Genomic DNA, 16,233 nt, shown 5'->3' with positions numbered 1-16,233 from the left:
GAAGGGCACACTTGCCTTGCCAAAGCTCCCAGATCCACATGCAGAGTCCATGATGGGGGAGCAAGGGAGGTGTCGTAAAATATAGGGGAGAATTGAATAGGAACCGGAACCACACATGCTCTGGTTTTGGTTCATCCTGACGCTTCCGAGTATGAAATCCAGGCTTTACCACTAACATTGGACCCAAAGGCGTCATTTTTTAAGATTAGCCCAGGTGAGAGATACCAAGAGAAGCAGTATTAAACTTGGGAGAACGAAACACCCTCACCTGGTTTTTTGCATCCTGCTGAAGGCATTAATAATGAACAGGAGCCAGCCTAAAGAATGCTAGCAATAATGGATGAAGTTTGAAAGACAGTCGCCTTCAGTTACGTGCCGCCTAGTGACAAATGCCCAGCTGCGGCTGACCTTGTGCTTTCAGTTCCAGGTGTCTATAAATGAAGAGCAGGGAAGGGTTGGTTCTTAAATTCCATTCTCTTCCTCCTCTTGGGTAGTCAGTCTTTGCAAGCCAGTTGTGGTCTCTCCGCAGCCCCAGGCAGAAGGCAGGTGATTGAATGAGAACTCATGGCTTTCAGACAGTTCTCTGTACTGGGCAGGACAGGCAGTTCCCCTCCTGAGATTTCGTAGGCTTCCAAGACACCGCGGCCATTTTCTCATACATTACCTGCCCTTGAAGCAACCCCAGCTTATCTCCTCTTTACTCACTTATTACGTCTTGAGGTGGATAAATTAGCAGGAGAAGGTCTGGTGGATTGTGCCTCTCCTTGTTCCATCCGCATGGGGCAGCCAGTTAGATTTGTCCACCTCGTCTTGTGGGCAGGAACGGGGAGTTGTCTCACTGAGGAAAACTGGAGAAAGACAGCAGACCTCATTATTTAACTTGTTGGTTTCAAACGGTCGGCCAGTTGGCTGGTGGGCTAATTTAGGCCAAGGTCAGATCAAGGGGCAAGGCCCATCTCTCCTCCTTACTTGCTGTTGGCAGACTCATAACAGGCCGAAGCCAAGGGCTTGTCCTGTGAAGGGATGCATCAGTCGCACAGGGGGTCTGTGGCCTGGTCTCACATCCACTGCCCAGCTGGGCAGGCAGAAATCTCGTTGTCACCTGGGAGGCTCAGCAAGGCAGCCGTTGTTGTTTAGTTGTTTAGTCGTGTCTGACTCTTCGTGACCCCCTGGACCAGAGCACACCAGGCACTTCTGTCTTCCACTGCCTCCCGCAGTTTGGCCAAACTCATGCTGGTAGCTTCGAGAACACTATCCAACCATGTCGTCCTCTGCCGTCCCCTTCTCCTTGTGCCCTCCATCTTTCCCAGCATCAGGGTCTTTTCCAGGGAGTCTTCTCTTCTCATGAGGTGGCCAAAGTATTGGAGCCTCAGCTTCAGGATCTGTCCTTCCAGTGAGCACTCAGGGCTGGTTTCCTTAGCAAGGCAGCCACTTCTCTTTAATTTTATTCTCCCCTTTGTCTGCTTTCCAGCAACGGCTCTTAAAATGAACATGAATTTGCGGGAGCTTTACCTGGCTGACAACAAGCTGAACAGCCTCCAGGACTCGGCTCAGCTGGGCAACCTCTTGAAGTTCAATTGCTTCATACAGATTCTGGACCTGAGGAACAACCACATCCTGGACTCAGGTGAGGGATCCCTGCTTCGGTCTCCCCCCTAATTCTTTGAGAAACCGAGAGGAGGGCTCAGGCTGTGTCTCTGCAGTGTGCTTAAGAAGAAAGACAGTAGTTGCGGTCTAGGCCAGGGCGGCTCAAATTCTCTTCCAAGAAATAGTCGGATTCTGTTGTTTGAACACATGTTATTTGACATCTTTAGATGTCAGAGAGATAAACTGTTATACAACCTTCCGTAGACACCTGAAGGCAGCCCTGTATCGGGAAGCTTATAATGTCTGGTGTGTTAATTAATATATTAATGTATTTTTATTTTAGCTGTGCCAAACTACTCACCAGCAAGAAGTTCTTCTAATTTGGAAGAACAGAGCCGTCGGCTACTTAAATGAGTTTGGTTGGCTCTGATCATCTGCCTATCAACTGGTTAAATCTTTGAACACATTTAATTTGAAATAAAACGTGACGCATTTACCAGAACCTCACATGGGTGTCTTTTGCACATAACGGAAGGCGGTGTTGGATATTTACAACCAAATAAAAAGTTGCCGTCTTCAGTTTCCCCCTTCTTAAAAATCCCCCTCCTAACTAGAACCAAAAGAACCAATTGAACTTAACACGGGGAATTTGCCCAGCTGTTGCCGTCAGAGGATATAAATCTGATGAGCAAACCGATTTAGCTGTTCCCTGAATCGGACATGCAGAGAAAATGCAAATGTGTTCTTATGGTACTCTCTTCTGTCCTTTTAAACACAAATCCAACGAGCGCACAAAATTTTCCCGGCTGCCACTGTGACAGCCGAGTTGGCGGAGCGAGGGGGGAGAGAAAGGGGAGGGGGATTAGTTGAGACAAGGAAAGTGCCGCCTCCGAAAGCCGATGGTGCCTGGGTATTTGTGTCCGACTGAGCTGGTGTCGCGTCTAATGAGGGCTGCGAAAAAGGACTCCCATCCTCCCTCCCTCAACTGCTCGTCATTCGCTTCACAGGCCTGGCGTACATCTGCGAGGGGCTGAAGGAGCAGCGGAAAGGCCTCGTCACCCTGGTGCTGTGGAACAACCAGCTGACTCACACCGGCATGGCTTACATGGGGATGACGCTGGTGAGTCACAGGCAGCCTTGCTGCCCTGGGGCCTCGTTCTCTGGCTCGGGAGCCAGAGGCCAGTCGGAGCTCCAGCCCGACCCTTTTCTGTGGGAGCTTTGTTGGGCAACATGTTGGCCCTCTCTGCCCAGCTGATCTGTTATCTGGGGTTTGGGCCTTGGGGCCTCCTGAGTGCAGCATGGGAGCTTTGCCACTGAGCTTTATCCTCCTCCCATGTTAGGGGTGGGAACATCTGGCCTGGTGCTGTCCGGGGGGGGGGGGGGGTCACCAAAGCACACTGCGAGCTGGAAAGCCCAGAGGCAGCTGCGCTCGCTGCCCCCCCTCTCTCTCCTACCCATCCAGCCCAACTTGAAAACAGAACCTCCTTTTTCTCCTTCCCAGTATTGAAAACAACAGACAGCTACCAAAAGCCATTATAAATTTAGGGCTGCTTCTGCCATCTTTAGAATACAGGCGGTGACCATTCTAGGGGCGTCCAATTGACGCGGGTCCTTTTGCACCCAGAAAAAGCCAGGGTGAGAACGGGACCCCCATGCGAAATGTTCTCTGCCTGTACTGCGTTCAGCTGCCCCGTCTAAAAAAAGAAGAAGGAAAAAAGGGGTAATGGAACGCAGGAAGTTGCCTTAGAATCATAGAATTGTAGTGTTGGAAGGGACCACCAGAGTCATCTAGTCCAGCCCCCTGCAATGCTGGAATCTTTTGCCCAACATGGTACTCGAACCCACAACCCTGAGGTTTAGAGTCTGAGCTCTGCCGGTGGAGCTATCCCAAGAAGGCTATCCCCTAGATTGAGTCAGACCATGGGTTCTCCCTGCTGTCTGTGCTGACCAGCTGTGCCTCTCCAGGGTTTCAGGCAGGAAGTCCTTCCCAGGCTTACATGGAGATGCCAGGGATTGAATTTGGGACTGTCTGCATGCAAGGCTGGTGCTCTATCACGGAGCTGCAGCCCTTCCCAGAATAGGTGCTGAACAGGACAACTAAACTGGCTTGGGGGCTCAAGGATTTTCCTCCAAGGAACGGCTAATGTTTGCTTTTAGCTGCAAGTGTGTGGAGAGAACGTTTTGTCCCTTTCTCATCACCTGGTGAATTGGATTGGCTGTAGTTAAGAGACAGAAAATATTTCATACAACTCTGTTGTATGTTGGACCTGCTTTGGGTTTCAGTGGGTCTGCCTTCTACCCTCCTCACAGCTGTGGATTTGGGAGTAGGGAGGAATGATGAGGTCCCTGCTGGATGGCCAGTTGCCAGTACTCTTACGAAACACGGGGTTTATTTCCCACTTGGGTGGCCAGAATCCTGCACAGAGAGCCTTGCAAATTCTCGGGCCATGTGAGCACCAGCAGACCTGAGGACAGAGTGACTCAGAACCCAGATTGTGGAAAGCCCTTCCCACAGAGGTGCATTTGGCCCCCAAACTTGTATGTGGGTTTTAAAAACTACTTATTTTGGGCTGTACCTTCTACACATAAAGCCTTCATTGTTAGAACAGCCGTTCATCTTAAAAGAGCTCTGTATGTATGCAGGAATTCTGTATGGTGGTTCTCACGTCCATGCTGCTGCCATTATCAATTTAAAAATCTGTTGTGTGAATTGTGTCTTTAGACCATAGGCCCGGTTCACGGGTGAGGCTAAGTGAAACCATGACTTTGTGTGAACAGGTGAGCATGTGGGTTTCTGGACAGGCAGTTGCAGCCTCTTCAGTCCTCTGTTTGATTCTGTTGCTGGGAGCTAAGCCGTTGTTTGTCTTAGCGTGTCTTTCAAAGCTCGACTCATTGTTCGTCTCACTCCAGACAGACCACAAGGTCATTACCAAGATGTTTTTCTTGATTTACAGTTCATGGTTTGCCTGAAGGAGACAAAGCATGAGCTCAGGTTCAGACAACATGCTAATCCTCAAACCGTGGCATAGCTCGCAGTAGTAACAGGACCAGAGGAGGGACAAAGCAACTGCAGTGTTCTCTCCGGGAGCTCGCAGACTCACCGGACTGGGCTGATCCCTGGTTTGGGTCAGTGTTGTGTGCAAATTGAGCCATTGTGAGCTGCCTTGGAGTGGACTAAGCCCCCAGAGGCAGTCAGTAAACAAGCAACAAACCAACATTCCCTGTTTGCATCTCCAGCCTCACACCCAGAGCCTGGAGACCCTGAATCTGGGACACAACCCCATCGGCAATGAAGGTGTCCGCAACCTGAAGAACGGGCTCATCAGCAACCGCTCAGTGCTGAGGTTGGGCTTGGCGTCGACCAAGCTGACGTGTGAGGGTAAGCCAGGCCACGCAGCCTCCCCGGGTGCTCAGGCGGCGCTCTGTCTTTTCCGAGGGCAGAGCAGCCGCCACAGGCTTGGCCCCTGCATTCGCTTGGACTCACTGGCTGTGTCTCTTGGTGCCCAGGCGCTGTGGCAGTGGCGGAATTCATCGCAGAGAGTCCCCGGCTACTTCGGCTGGACCTTCGGGAGAACGAAATCAAGACCGGAGGGTTGATGGCCTTGTCTTTAGCCCTGAAAGTCAATCACTCGCTGCTCAGGCTGGACCTCGACAGGGAGCCCAAAAAGGAATCGGTGAGTCTGTGCTGTGCTTCTGTTGCAGACCGAAGGAAGTGGCTGGGAAAGTCAGAACCCTCCTGAGATGGCCTAGTTTGATTTTCTGCTCATATTAGGTATGCAGGGAGTGCTTGAACCACCAGGGATGCCCCTGGAGGCTTCAGTCCCCACCTAGCCCATAGAATTGTAGAGTTGGAAGGGACCCCCAGGGTCATCTAGTCCAACCCCTGCAATGTAGGAATCTCAACTAAAGCATCCATGACAGGTGGCCATCCAACCTCTTCTTTAAAACCTCCAAAGAAGGAGAGTCCACAACCTTCCGAGGGAGTCCGTTCCACTCTCAAACAGCTTTTACTGTCAAAAAGTTTTTTCCGGATGTTTAGTAGGAATCTCCTTCCTTGTAACTTTGGTTCAAGTCCTACCCTCTGGAGTAGGAGAAAACAAGCTTGCTGCGTCTTCCATGTGACAGCCCTTGAGAAATTTGAAGATGGCTATCATATCTCCTCTGTCTCCTCTTTCCCAGGCTACACATACCCAGTTCCCTCAACTGTTCCTCATCAGGCTTGGTTTCCAGACCCTTGATCATCTTGGTTGCCCTCCTCTGCACACATTCCAGTTCGTCAACATCCTTCTTAAATGCCCAGAACTCACTTTTTAGGCTGTGGTGGGTCAAGGCTCTCAGCCTTGCACGAAATGGGATGATTTTGTGTACACCACCCTGAGTCCCACTAAGACAGGTTGGGATAGAAACATCAAAGCAGAAGCAAAAAGGGTCTTTTGAAAAAGTGGGGGGGGGGGAGGAGTTTGGCTGGGAGCAGGAGATGGTATGAAGATGGAACAGGGTGTTTTATAAAGGGCGGAAGCCACACACCTTAGCATTTACCCAGCAGTGTTCTCTGCATGGAAACAGAATGGCTTAGCCATGTGCTTTCCTGGTCCCTCACGACCAAAAACATAAACACTCTTGATGTCTACAGGTGTCTAAATAGCTGCTTGGGAGCTGGTGGCAAATGCCTTTGTGTGGGCAGCTGTCTCCTGTTCCCAGCGATGTGTATTTCCAGGCCCCTCAAGCTCGAACTTCGGAGCGGCATTCCTCGCCGACAGTCCACTGCTGTTGCCGCTGAGCTGCCTTCATTTGAAATGCCTCTTTGTAAAAGCTTTCTGTGTCGCGAGGCAGTAACACGATTCCGCCCGCCAGGGAGTAAAAGCCTTTGTCCAAGCCACTCGATACCCGCCATCTCACGTTTCCGTTGCTATAGGTCGGTTTTGCTGGTGTAGCTTTGGCTCTGCACATGGCGCGTGCTGGCGCAGCCAGCCAGGTAACCCTACTGCCTCTCTGATAAACCTTCCGCTCCGGAAAAATAGAGGCCCAGTGCCTGGCACCGTCACAGGTGTGCTGTAGGCAGGTAGAAAAACTCCAGTTGTGTCAGGCATTTGGCTTCTCTTTGTCCCTTCCCACTTGTGGAAGGCCTTCCCCGTGTGGAAGAGCTGTGGCGCAATGGCAGAGCGCATGATTTGCACGCGGAGGAGTCCAGGTTCAGCCTCCAGCGTCGCCCATGTAGAGATGGGAGAGACTCCACCTGGAACCCTGGCAAGAGCTGTTGCCAGTCAGTGCAGGCAATACTGATCTAGGTACACCAGTAGCCAGACCAGCTTCCTGTGGCCTGTCATAGTACTGTTGGGCAAGGGATATCTGGAGTAAGTTAGTAACTCTTTATTGTCAAAAGTACACCTACAAGTTAGGAAAATGCAGATCTGTCAGTCCGACGTCTCTCAGCTACTGCCAGGTGTGCACTCGATGAGGCAGTTGTAGCCACAGAGAGGGCCCTGAGAGATGCACCCCCACACTGAAACCTGCTGCAGGGAGAAAAGAGGCACATCAGCAAAATCAGGAAGAATTTTCTGGCAGTAAGCGCTGTCCGACTGGAACGGACCCTCCTTCATTGGGGGTTTTTGTGCAGAGGTTGGATGGCCATCTGTTGTGGATGTTTTAGTTGAGATTCCTGCGTTGAGGAGGGTTGGACTAGAGGACACTCAGGATCCCTTCCAATTCCACAATGTATGATGTTTGATGGGTGTTTCTCCTCCCTCTGTATTGCCCATGAAGGTCCATGCTTTGCAAGGCTTCTGTGTGTGTAATTTGTCCGGGGCCGCAGTGGTCTTTTGATCCCCTCCAGCATAAAAGCGCTCTGATTCCTTCCAACCCATGCAGCATCTGAGCTCAAGCAGGCAAGGCCGAACTCATCAAAACACCCACCTTCGGGCTCTGTGCCAGCTTCCCTCACAACGGTGGTTGGGACCCCCAGACTCTTGGGCCCCAAGTCTTTCAGTCTGCCCCATGCCACTCTCCCTCTACCACACACAACTCTCCCAGCCTATCCCCTAGTGCCCCCATTTCCTTTCCTCCTGGGATGTTTTGCCTAAGCTGGAAAATGTCCTTGAGCTCTGACAATACTTGCTTGCATGGAAGATGGAGAGGAGGTGCGTGAATATGTGAGAAAACTAACCTGGCATTGAAAGATAAAATTTACGTTCCTTGCCTTGCCAACTTTGCCTCCCCCCCCCCCCCCAAGTTGTCCAGGAGGCTGTGGGCCCCTCAGGCTGAAAAATGTTTTGCCTACCCCAGCTTTACAATAAATGGCGCCCCTGTGCCTTTCTCCCTTTTGCAGGTGAAGAGCTTTATCGAGACGCAGAGGGCCCTACTGACGGAGATCCAGAACGGCTGCAAGCGCAACTTTGTCCTTGCCAAAGAGAAGGAGGAGAAGGAGCAGCAGCTCCAGCAGTCCGCCTCCATGCCGGAAATCACCATCACGGAGCCCCTCGAGGAGGGGCCGGTGGAGGACGAGGGGCAGAACGGCGACATGGCGCCCACGCCGGAGGAGGGGGAGGAAATCAGGGAGGCAGGGCCCTCCCAGGAGAATGGGGCGGCCGACAAGGGAGCTGGTGGCGACGAGGAGTCCTCAGACTCCGATTCGGACACAGACGAAGAAGAGGATGAGAAGCTGGTGATGAAGGCTCTCCCGCCGTCGCCTCAGAAGCTCAGCAGCCCTGATCATGCGGGCGACTTGCCCAAGCCACCTTCCCCCCCAAAGACCAGCGGTGTCCTTAGCCCCGAAAGCAGGGTGCTGTCCCCCTTGAACACTACGGAAGAAATAAAATGTGAATCTCGATTGGGAGTCACCAGTGGGCCTCCAGCTCAGGCCAGCTCTCCCGGGAACGAGAGGAGGATTGCGGTCTCCAGTCCTGGGCGAGGCCACAAAATATTTGTCGTTACGCGGGTGGAGAGCCTGCCGGAGAAGGCAGCGCCGGGGGGCGCCGATACGCGGCAAGAGGGGAGCCCTCTTCCTCCGCAGGCTTCTCCGCCAAAGCCGAGCGACCTTCCAGCCCCTCAGGCTCAGCCAGCAAAGACTGAATGCTCAGATGGACAAGAGACTGAGGCTGTTCCCAAGCGGGCAGCTGGCTCAGAAACCTGCCCCTCCACACCAAGCCCTGTTTTGGGGGCAGAAAAGATGAACTCTGGGCCATGTGAGAGTGCTGTTCACAGCTCTCTGCTGCCCAACGGACTAAGGATGCAGTTTGTTCATGCACTTCCAGATGCTCCCTCAGGGCATGATGGGAAAATGGACAGTTGCTCTGTAGAACATGGTAAGCACATAGAGAGAGAGAGCATGCTTTGCATTCTGGGAGAGGTACCAGACAGGCTCCACCCTACTCTTATTGTGACAAGGAATGAAACCCTGGGGGGGGGGAGCTGTGTGGGTGGGGTGGGCTCAGCCGTGTGGCGTCTTGCCTCCTAAAAGGCAGGTGACTACGGATTTCACAGGGATTTTGAACGCAGAAGCAAAGGCCAGGTTTAGACACTCCTTGGGAGCAGGGCAAGTACCCGGCTGACTCTCTGCCTTTCCACTCTGCTTTCCAGAGCTAAACTGTTCCAAGAACGAGAAGGAGCTGGAGGAATTACTTTTGGAAGCAAGCCTAGAGATGGGGCAGGAGCCAATGTGACGCTTTAGGTAAGGGAGTTGCATGTCAAAATGGGCAGAGGGAATATGCTGTCTGCTAAAAGGTGGGGGGGCTCCAGGAAGGATAACATGGGGGGCGGGGCAGGAGCTCTTCATCCCTGCATTGCTGCACCAGCAAAATGGCACCTAGAAAATATTAATCCTGAACACACTTATGCAGGAATCAGGTCCCGCTGGGTTCAGTGAGTTTTTCACTTTCTAAGTAAGTAAGCTTTAGCACAGGTTCTCCCAAACTTGGGTTTTTTGACTACAACTCCCATCATCCCTAGCTAGCAGGTCAGGGATGATGGGAATTGTAGTCCAAAAACAGCTGCAGACCCAAGCTTGGGAAACACTGCTTTAGCAGACCCTGAGCATTTTGAAAATTCAAGCTTGGTGTGCCTGTTTAGTCAAGCTTCTCAATCTCCTGGCGTTAGAAACAAATCTGGGTGGTGTTCAGGTAAATATATTTACCTAAAATGTAGGGAAGTGTTTGTGAGGGCTGAGAATGGGGAGGGCCGGGTACTTGAGCTATTGTTAGAGTAGTAGTATTTCTAGATAGGGATAACCTGAAATACATACTTATTATTCAATATATTGCTGGATGGGGAAGCAGAAGCAGTCAGCGCGGTGCTAACATCCCGGGACAAATTGAAGGGAGAAAGTTAAGAATGGAAGGGGGCTGAAGAGAATTGCAATGAAATTTTATTTTAAGGGTTTCAAACCTTCCCCCCCCCACCTCCTTTCAAGGCAGCTACATTGAAAATTTAGCACTGTGCCATTTTTATGAGTTGGTAAGAAGCCGGTGATTTTATAATTAGATATGGGACTGTATCTGCCTGCGTTGCCCTCCCACTCTGGTCTCCCGGACATCTTTCTTGCTTCCCTCCCCACCTTCTCCTTTTCTCTCTCTTTCAGTTCTGGGCCATTCCGCATCCAATGGGGTCTCTTTGGGGAAGCGCCTGCCTAGCTTTACCTCCTCCCTTCACCATGTGATTCCGAAAACAACACCACCACCGCCCCCCTGACTGCCACACAGAGGCAACGTGACAAGCGCCGCCCATCCCGTTCCCCCGAACGGCATCCATTTCCAACTGTGACCATTTCCCCCGCCGCCGCTGCCACCCCCCCTTTTCTCATTCTCGAAGTCTTCCCTCTGATAAAAGATGTTCTGTTTGGGGGGGGGGGGGGTCGGGATTCAGGAAACAGAAGAGCCGAGGAGACCTTGACCCAGGAGAAGAGCTTCCTTCAGGGCGAACTCTTGACATCTTTTGCTGCTTTGGTCTGTCTCCCTGGAACTCTTGCCAGGGGGGGCAGGAACTCAACAATGTTTTTGTTTCGTTTTTTTTTTCCTTTTGCAAGGGGAATGCCCCTTGCAAGTGATTTCACAAGGCAGAGAGGCTGTTTTGCGGACTCGGATCGTTGGCACAGCCTCTCTCCAGTCTAACTGGGAAACTTTAAAAGGAAAAGGGCGAACACTACAGATGAACAGGGCCCTGTGTGTTTGCTTTGTGTGTGTCGCGAGCGCCGCAGGTCCCAGTAGGTCCAGTTTTCCACGAATGCTTGGAGAGGAGCAGGCCTCTCCTGGGTCCCGCTGGCTGAGAGTGCCGTAATGCTGTAGCTCCCTTGCCAAGCAAGACTATTGAGGCTGTTTAAGCCGCAGCACAGACTACTATTTATTTTTATTTTCCAGTTTCTCTTTCCCCACCCACCGCCCTCCCTTACTTGCGTCTCCTTGTTTGTTTGTCTTTTCTTCGGTGTCTGTTGAACAGAATGGGAACAGTTTTTCCTCCCGCCTTTTAACCTCCAACCACCTTAAAAAAAGGAAAAAGGATCTCTGCTTCCTCCCAATTTGCAGAGTGCACCGAATCGGGGAAGCCACCAAGAAGCTGCTTTTCCCTGGTGAAGGTGTTTGAAGTAAGCTGAGAGAGAGAGAGAGAGAGAGAGAGAGAGAGAGAGAGAGCGCCCCTGTGTGTGTGTGTGTGTGTGTGTGTGTGTGTGTGTGTGTGTGTGAGAGAGATGCCTTTTTGTGCATTGATAGGCAACCTTTGCCCATTGCCCACCAATAAGAGGACTGCCGTGGCTTTGACTGATCCGGGTTCTCCTGTCCTTCAGCAGAGAGAACGAGGCAAACTCCTTGCATCTCTCCTATCAAGATTTGTTCTTAAAGCCATACCATGCCGAACTTTTGGACGATGGGGGTGATACTGTGTATGGCTTGACTGTTGAAGTAGCGAATATTTTAACTGACCGTAAAACTACATAAATGGCACGTTTATGAAGAGGGCAGGGTGGTTCTCTCCCCCCCCCACCTCCCGTTTTGTTCACCCCATACGATAAAACTGACATGAGAAACTTCTTAGGATGCTGCTGATTTTTGAGGCAGTTTTCATCTTTTATTGTTACTTTGTTCTTCAAAAAGTTGTAGGCTTTCCCACAGTTCCTGTGCGTACATCAGCTGTGGACAAGGACCCAGCTGCACTGATAAGCGTGTTATTTTGCTATCACCAGGGCCTTTCGTGGTCCAAAATCACTACTTTTGCAGAAGGAGGTCGAATCCCTCACAGCAGCACCCCTTATCCCACTCCCTGGAACTTCAATTTCCTTGAGAAAAGGGGGTAAAAGTTGAAACGCGAACTGCTCCACAGAGGAAGTGCTCCAGGCTCTGTGGGTCTCCTGGCTGGCCGTTCAGCGCCGAAAGCGGGGAGGAGGCGGGTTGCTGCATAAAGTGTATTGCTAGAGGGTGGGTGGGGGTTGATTATTTTATTTCTCAGGGAAGAACTTTTTTGCAGCCAAAAAAATACCTGGGATTGCGGGGGAAGCTGGTGGAGCCAACAGTGCAGTCCCTCCCCCTGCCCCCCCTCCTCCGGTGGTGCGTTGAGACCCAGCGGAAGAGATCCCAAAGGCTATTACGGGAAGCTCCGCAAAGACCAGGTTCAAATGGCCGCAGAGATTAGCTCCGATAGGCAAGGTTTCTTCCAAAAGAGAAGAAGCTTGCCTGCCAAGATGGGAAACCAGGACTGATGCTTTTGTATGTCGCCAGTAGGACGAGAGCCGGGGCAACCAGCCCCCTTGCATGGGGAAGTCTGTGTTGTAGGACGACAGGTGTAAAAACAAGCGGCCATCTTTTTTTGGTTCGAGCCTAGGTGCGGCAGGAAGAGTAGGCCCTCTCTTTGGGTCCTTGAATTCTTTTCTCACGAAATCCCGCTGGGATCACTCGACTCTAACCTTGGTATCTAGCAGGAAAGGAAGAAAAAGAAACACGCTTTTCTCCCCCTACACGATGGACTACTTTCCTCCTGGTGACACGAAACGAAATCTCCGCAGGAGATTTGCGGTACTAACCCTGAAAATGAAACGAAAAGGAAAAGGAATCTCCCTCTTTTTTTGTATAGACTTAGCAGAGGAACCGTTTTCTCCGCCGCAACACCCTCTAAAAATGTGGGGTGGGGGGAGGGTGGCAGCTGTTGGGTAGACCTAGAACTTTATGCTTTTTACTTTATTATTATTTTTCTTAAGTGCAATAAAAATCTTATCAGGGAGCTTGAGAGGGCACTTTTGCTGCATGGAAATTCAGACTGGAGAGGCAGGAGGGAGAAAAACAAAAACTTTGTGTGCCCACCATCTGCTTGACCATGATTCCTTTTTTCTCTCTCTCTCTCTCTGTCACACACACACAACCCGGCACACAGACACACATGGAGTTTTTGCTGCATTAACACTACATTTACAGAAAAGAAGATGGCGCCAGTTTGATTTTGTGTTCCTTTTCCTCCCTCCCCCATTTTTTTTTTTTTTTTGGCTAAAGTTTGTCATTCCTTTCTGTTTCGTGTGTGTGTGTGGAGTTTTATTTTTGTTGAAACTGTCTTCTATTAAATGAAAAGCTGCATTCATCACGTGGCTTCTCTCGGTCTCTTTGGGGAAGGGGGTCCAAAGCACAACCTGCGTTCTCGCCCCATGTCGCAGTCACATTTTGCCAGCAAAACGGACGCCAAAGGAGTGGTGTTGTGAATTGAAAAGTGTGCCGAGGCTGGCTTGGGTCTCTGCACAACATCCTCCTTATTTATGTATTGCCGTTGGGTGACAATGTGCTTTTACAGAGTGATGTAAGCAAAAAAAAAAAAAAGAGAGGCCTGAGGCCTCAAAATCTTCCAGCATAATTTATCAATGGGAGAGGAAGGGAAAGGAATTGTGCATACTGAGATTTTATTTTGGTGTAGAATGAGAGAACTCTGCAGGTTAAACTATGAGCTTCAGAAGAAACTTTGTTTTTTGTCTCTGGCTTTCCCAAAAGCTTGGAGAGACGCTGCAATTTCATCGCCTGGCTGCACAACAGCTTTGCTATTTCCCCCTCCACCCAACCGCGTTACGCATCCACATTCATCCTTGAACTTTTGCTTCCAAGCCTATCGAGCACTGCAGTTGTTTGGGGTTTTTTTGCTTGTTAGCGTTTGGTTGCTTCATGGGCAAATAGGTCTGAGAAGAGATTAGGGGTTGGAGCAATGAGCCCTGACCCTTTGCAAAGGAATTGATGCCTCTGAAGCTGGGGACGCATTGTGCACTTGCGCAGTTCCGAGGGAAGGAAGTAAAAGGGGGCGGGGTGCTTACTTGCCAGACGAGAGACGCCAGGAAAGCAGTTTGAGGAAGAGATCAGCAGGCAAGGTGTAGAGTTTTCCTACAGAAACCAACCTTCCCTTTCTAATAAAAGCAATAATCTACCGGACTAGCACCCTCTGGTGTGAGAAAGGTGGAACTGTCAGGAAGCCAAAGGAAAAGATGGCAGAGTGAATTCCTCGTGACGTAGTAATACTCGTATGCAAGCTTAAGTTTTTATTTTATTTTAAACTCTGAAACTTCTTCCTGCCATCAGAAAGGTGGGGTCCTGCTCACGTGCTTATCTCTGATGCATGTTTTAAAAGTGCATTCTGAAATAAACAAGCCTGTTTCGTTTTTTGCTTTTTTTTGTAAATCCTCCCCCCACAAAAAAGGAAAATATTGCCACTGCCTGGATAGCTCAGTTGGTTAGAGTGGGGCGATGATAACGCCAGGGTTGCATGTTTGATCCCCGTATGGCACAGCTGTGTATTCCTGCATTGCGGGGGGTTGGACAAGATGATCCTCGGGGTCCCAACTCCACAATTATAGGGCCTAGAAATATACAGGGTGGCGCCGTGAATTAAACCACAGAGGCTAGGGCTTGCAGATCAGAAGGTTGGCGTTCGAATCCCCGCCACGGGGTGAGCTCCCGTTGCTCAGTCCCTGCTCTTGCCAACCTAGCAGTTCGAAAGTGCAAGTAGATCAATAGGTACCACTCTGGCGGGAAGGTAAACGGCGTTTCCGTGCACTGCTCTGGTTCGCCAGAAGCGGCTTAGTCCTGCTGGCCACATGACCCGGAAGCTGTACACCCGCTCCCTCGGCCAACAAAGCGAGATGAGCTCCGCAACCCCACAGTCAGTCACGACTAGACCTAATGGTCAGGGGTCCCTTTACCTTTACTGCAGGAGTAAGGACTTAAAACATTGCTTAGCTGGAGCAGAGCAAGATTCATCAGCTCCAGCTATTCTGTGTCCAGGCAGATGCTCAGGAGATTGGGGCATACAAGAAGACTCCTGTATCTGGATCGCACCTAAGGCCCATATAGTCCAATGTCGTGTTCTCACAGTGACCAACCAAATGCTCCAATGGGGAGCAGGACCCGGTCAGGACCTGAATGCCCCACTGCCCCACTCCACAATTGTGATTCCTCTGCAACTGGCATGGGAGGCAGAGCATAGCCATCCTGGCTGGTAGCCATCGATAGCCTTTCCCTTGATAGCCTTTCCCTCCATGAATATGTCAAAATCCTCTTTAAAGCCATCCAAGCTGGAGGCGGCCACTACATCTTACTGGAGCGAATTTCATAGTTTTAACCAAGTGCCATGTGAGAAAGTTCATTTGTTCGCCTGCCCCCAGCCTTCATGGAGCATGGGACAAACTTGTGGTTTGTTTGTTTTTTAAAAAGAGATCCTATTCTGTCTTCTAGTTGACTTCTCATATGGTATTCATACGCTCCCCTGTTTTTCATTTATTCCTTCCAATTCTATGATTTGTCTCAGTGAAGATCCTCTCTTAAAGGCACGTTAACTCTTGTCCGTGGGAAACAACTCCAGCCTCCTGACGTGGCTGATGTTTTCAGCTCCTGGATTTGGCCTAGAGAGGACGGGGGCTTGCAGGGAGGGCTTGCTCATCGTCCCCCAAATCTGAGAAGGCATCAGAGGGGGGCACAAGGTAGGGGAGCAGCTTGGAAGATGGGAAGGCTATATCAGGTCATGTAGCTCTGTAGTAACCACACAGACTGGCAGTAGCTCTCCAGATTTCATTCAGAGAGGAGTCTCTGCCAGCCATGTCTAGAGACGCAGGGGATTGAACCTCAAACCTTCTGCATGCAAGGCAGCAGCTGTTCTACCATTGAGCTGAGGCCCTTCCCCTCTCTCTTTTAGGATTCGAATGTGGAAGCTCCCTACTCCCCACCCCCGTTACAACTGGAAATGCCTTTGGCCGAACATACGCTTGCAAGCTACCTTGAATTCCTGCGTGGCGGAGAGGTGGGATATGAAACAAGGTTCGATTCTTGCCGGTGTCCCACTGATGGATTGCTTTGTGGGTATCAAGGATGTCCCAGAGCACCAGTGAATCTTCTCTCTCTTTTTTGTAGATACCAAAACTGTCATTCCAGCACTTTGGTGGGAGGAGAGAATAATTTCTTCCTGTTGATTTTGGGGAAGCTCACCCTTGGTTCTGAGCTAGTTTTATTTATTAAACAAGGAAAGGAAATCCCAGGGAATCTGTGTTCATGCATTTAACTATTTATACCATGTTCGGTTGAAATAAAGTTTCCCTTCTGACATAGGCTGGGCTTGTGCGTTTCCCTGTTTCCGCTATTATTACTCTCAGGGGGGTTAGGTTTGCACATATCGACAGCCTCGGATGGAGGAACCCACTCTCCCAATCCC

The 16,233-nt window shown here is 50.6% G+C and overlaps 1 protein-coding gene across 2 annotated transcripts in view; it reads left to right on the top strand.

Moving 5' to 3' along the window:
- The window catches only part of PPP1R37 (protein phosphatase 1 regulatory subunit 37), a 49,765-nt gene extending 36,631 nt beyond the window's left edge, over positions 1–13,134 (top strand). Inside the window, exons 7-13 of one of the 2 annotated variants that reach the window (XM_083753672.1) lie at positions 1,472–1,627; positions 2,595–2,707; positions 4,825–4,966; positions 5,095–5,261; positions 7,913–8,888; positions 9,163–9,253; positions 10,160–13,134. In XM_083753672.1, the coding sequence (XP_083609798.1) occupies positions 1,472–1,627; positions 2,595–2,707; positions 4,825–4,966; positions 5,095–5,261; positions 7,913–8,888; positions 9,163–9,245 (1,637 nt within the window). In that variant the 3' untranslated portion in view covers positions 9,246–9,253; positions 10,160–13,134. The remainder of the gene's footprint in view (positions 1–1,471; positions 1,628–2,594; positions 2,708–4,824; positions 4,967–5,094; positions 5,262–7,912; positions 8,889–9,162; positions 9,254–10,159) is intronic. The other variant, XM_083753671.1, reaches the window with a different exon arrangement.
- Positions 13,135–16,233: the final 3,099 nt, after the last annotated feature.

Source organism: Podarcis gaigeae (genome assembly GCF_964106915.1).
Source record: "Podarcis gaigeae genome assembly, chromosome: 8".
NCBI classification, from domain to species: domain Eukaryota; kingdom Metazoa; phylum Chordata; class Lepidosauria; order Squamata; family Lacertidae; genus Podarcis; species Podarcis gaigeae.
Note: the sequence above shows the minus strand (reverse complement) of the source record. Positions and strands in the feature narration are given on the sequence as shown.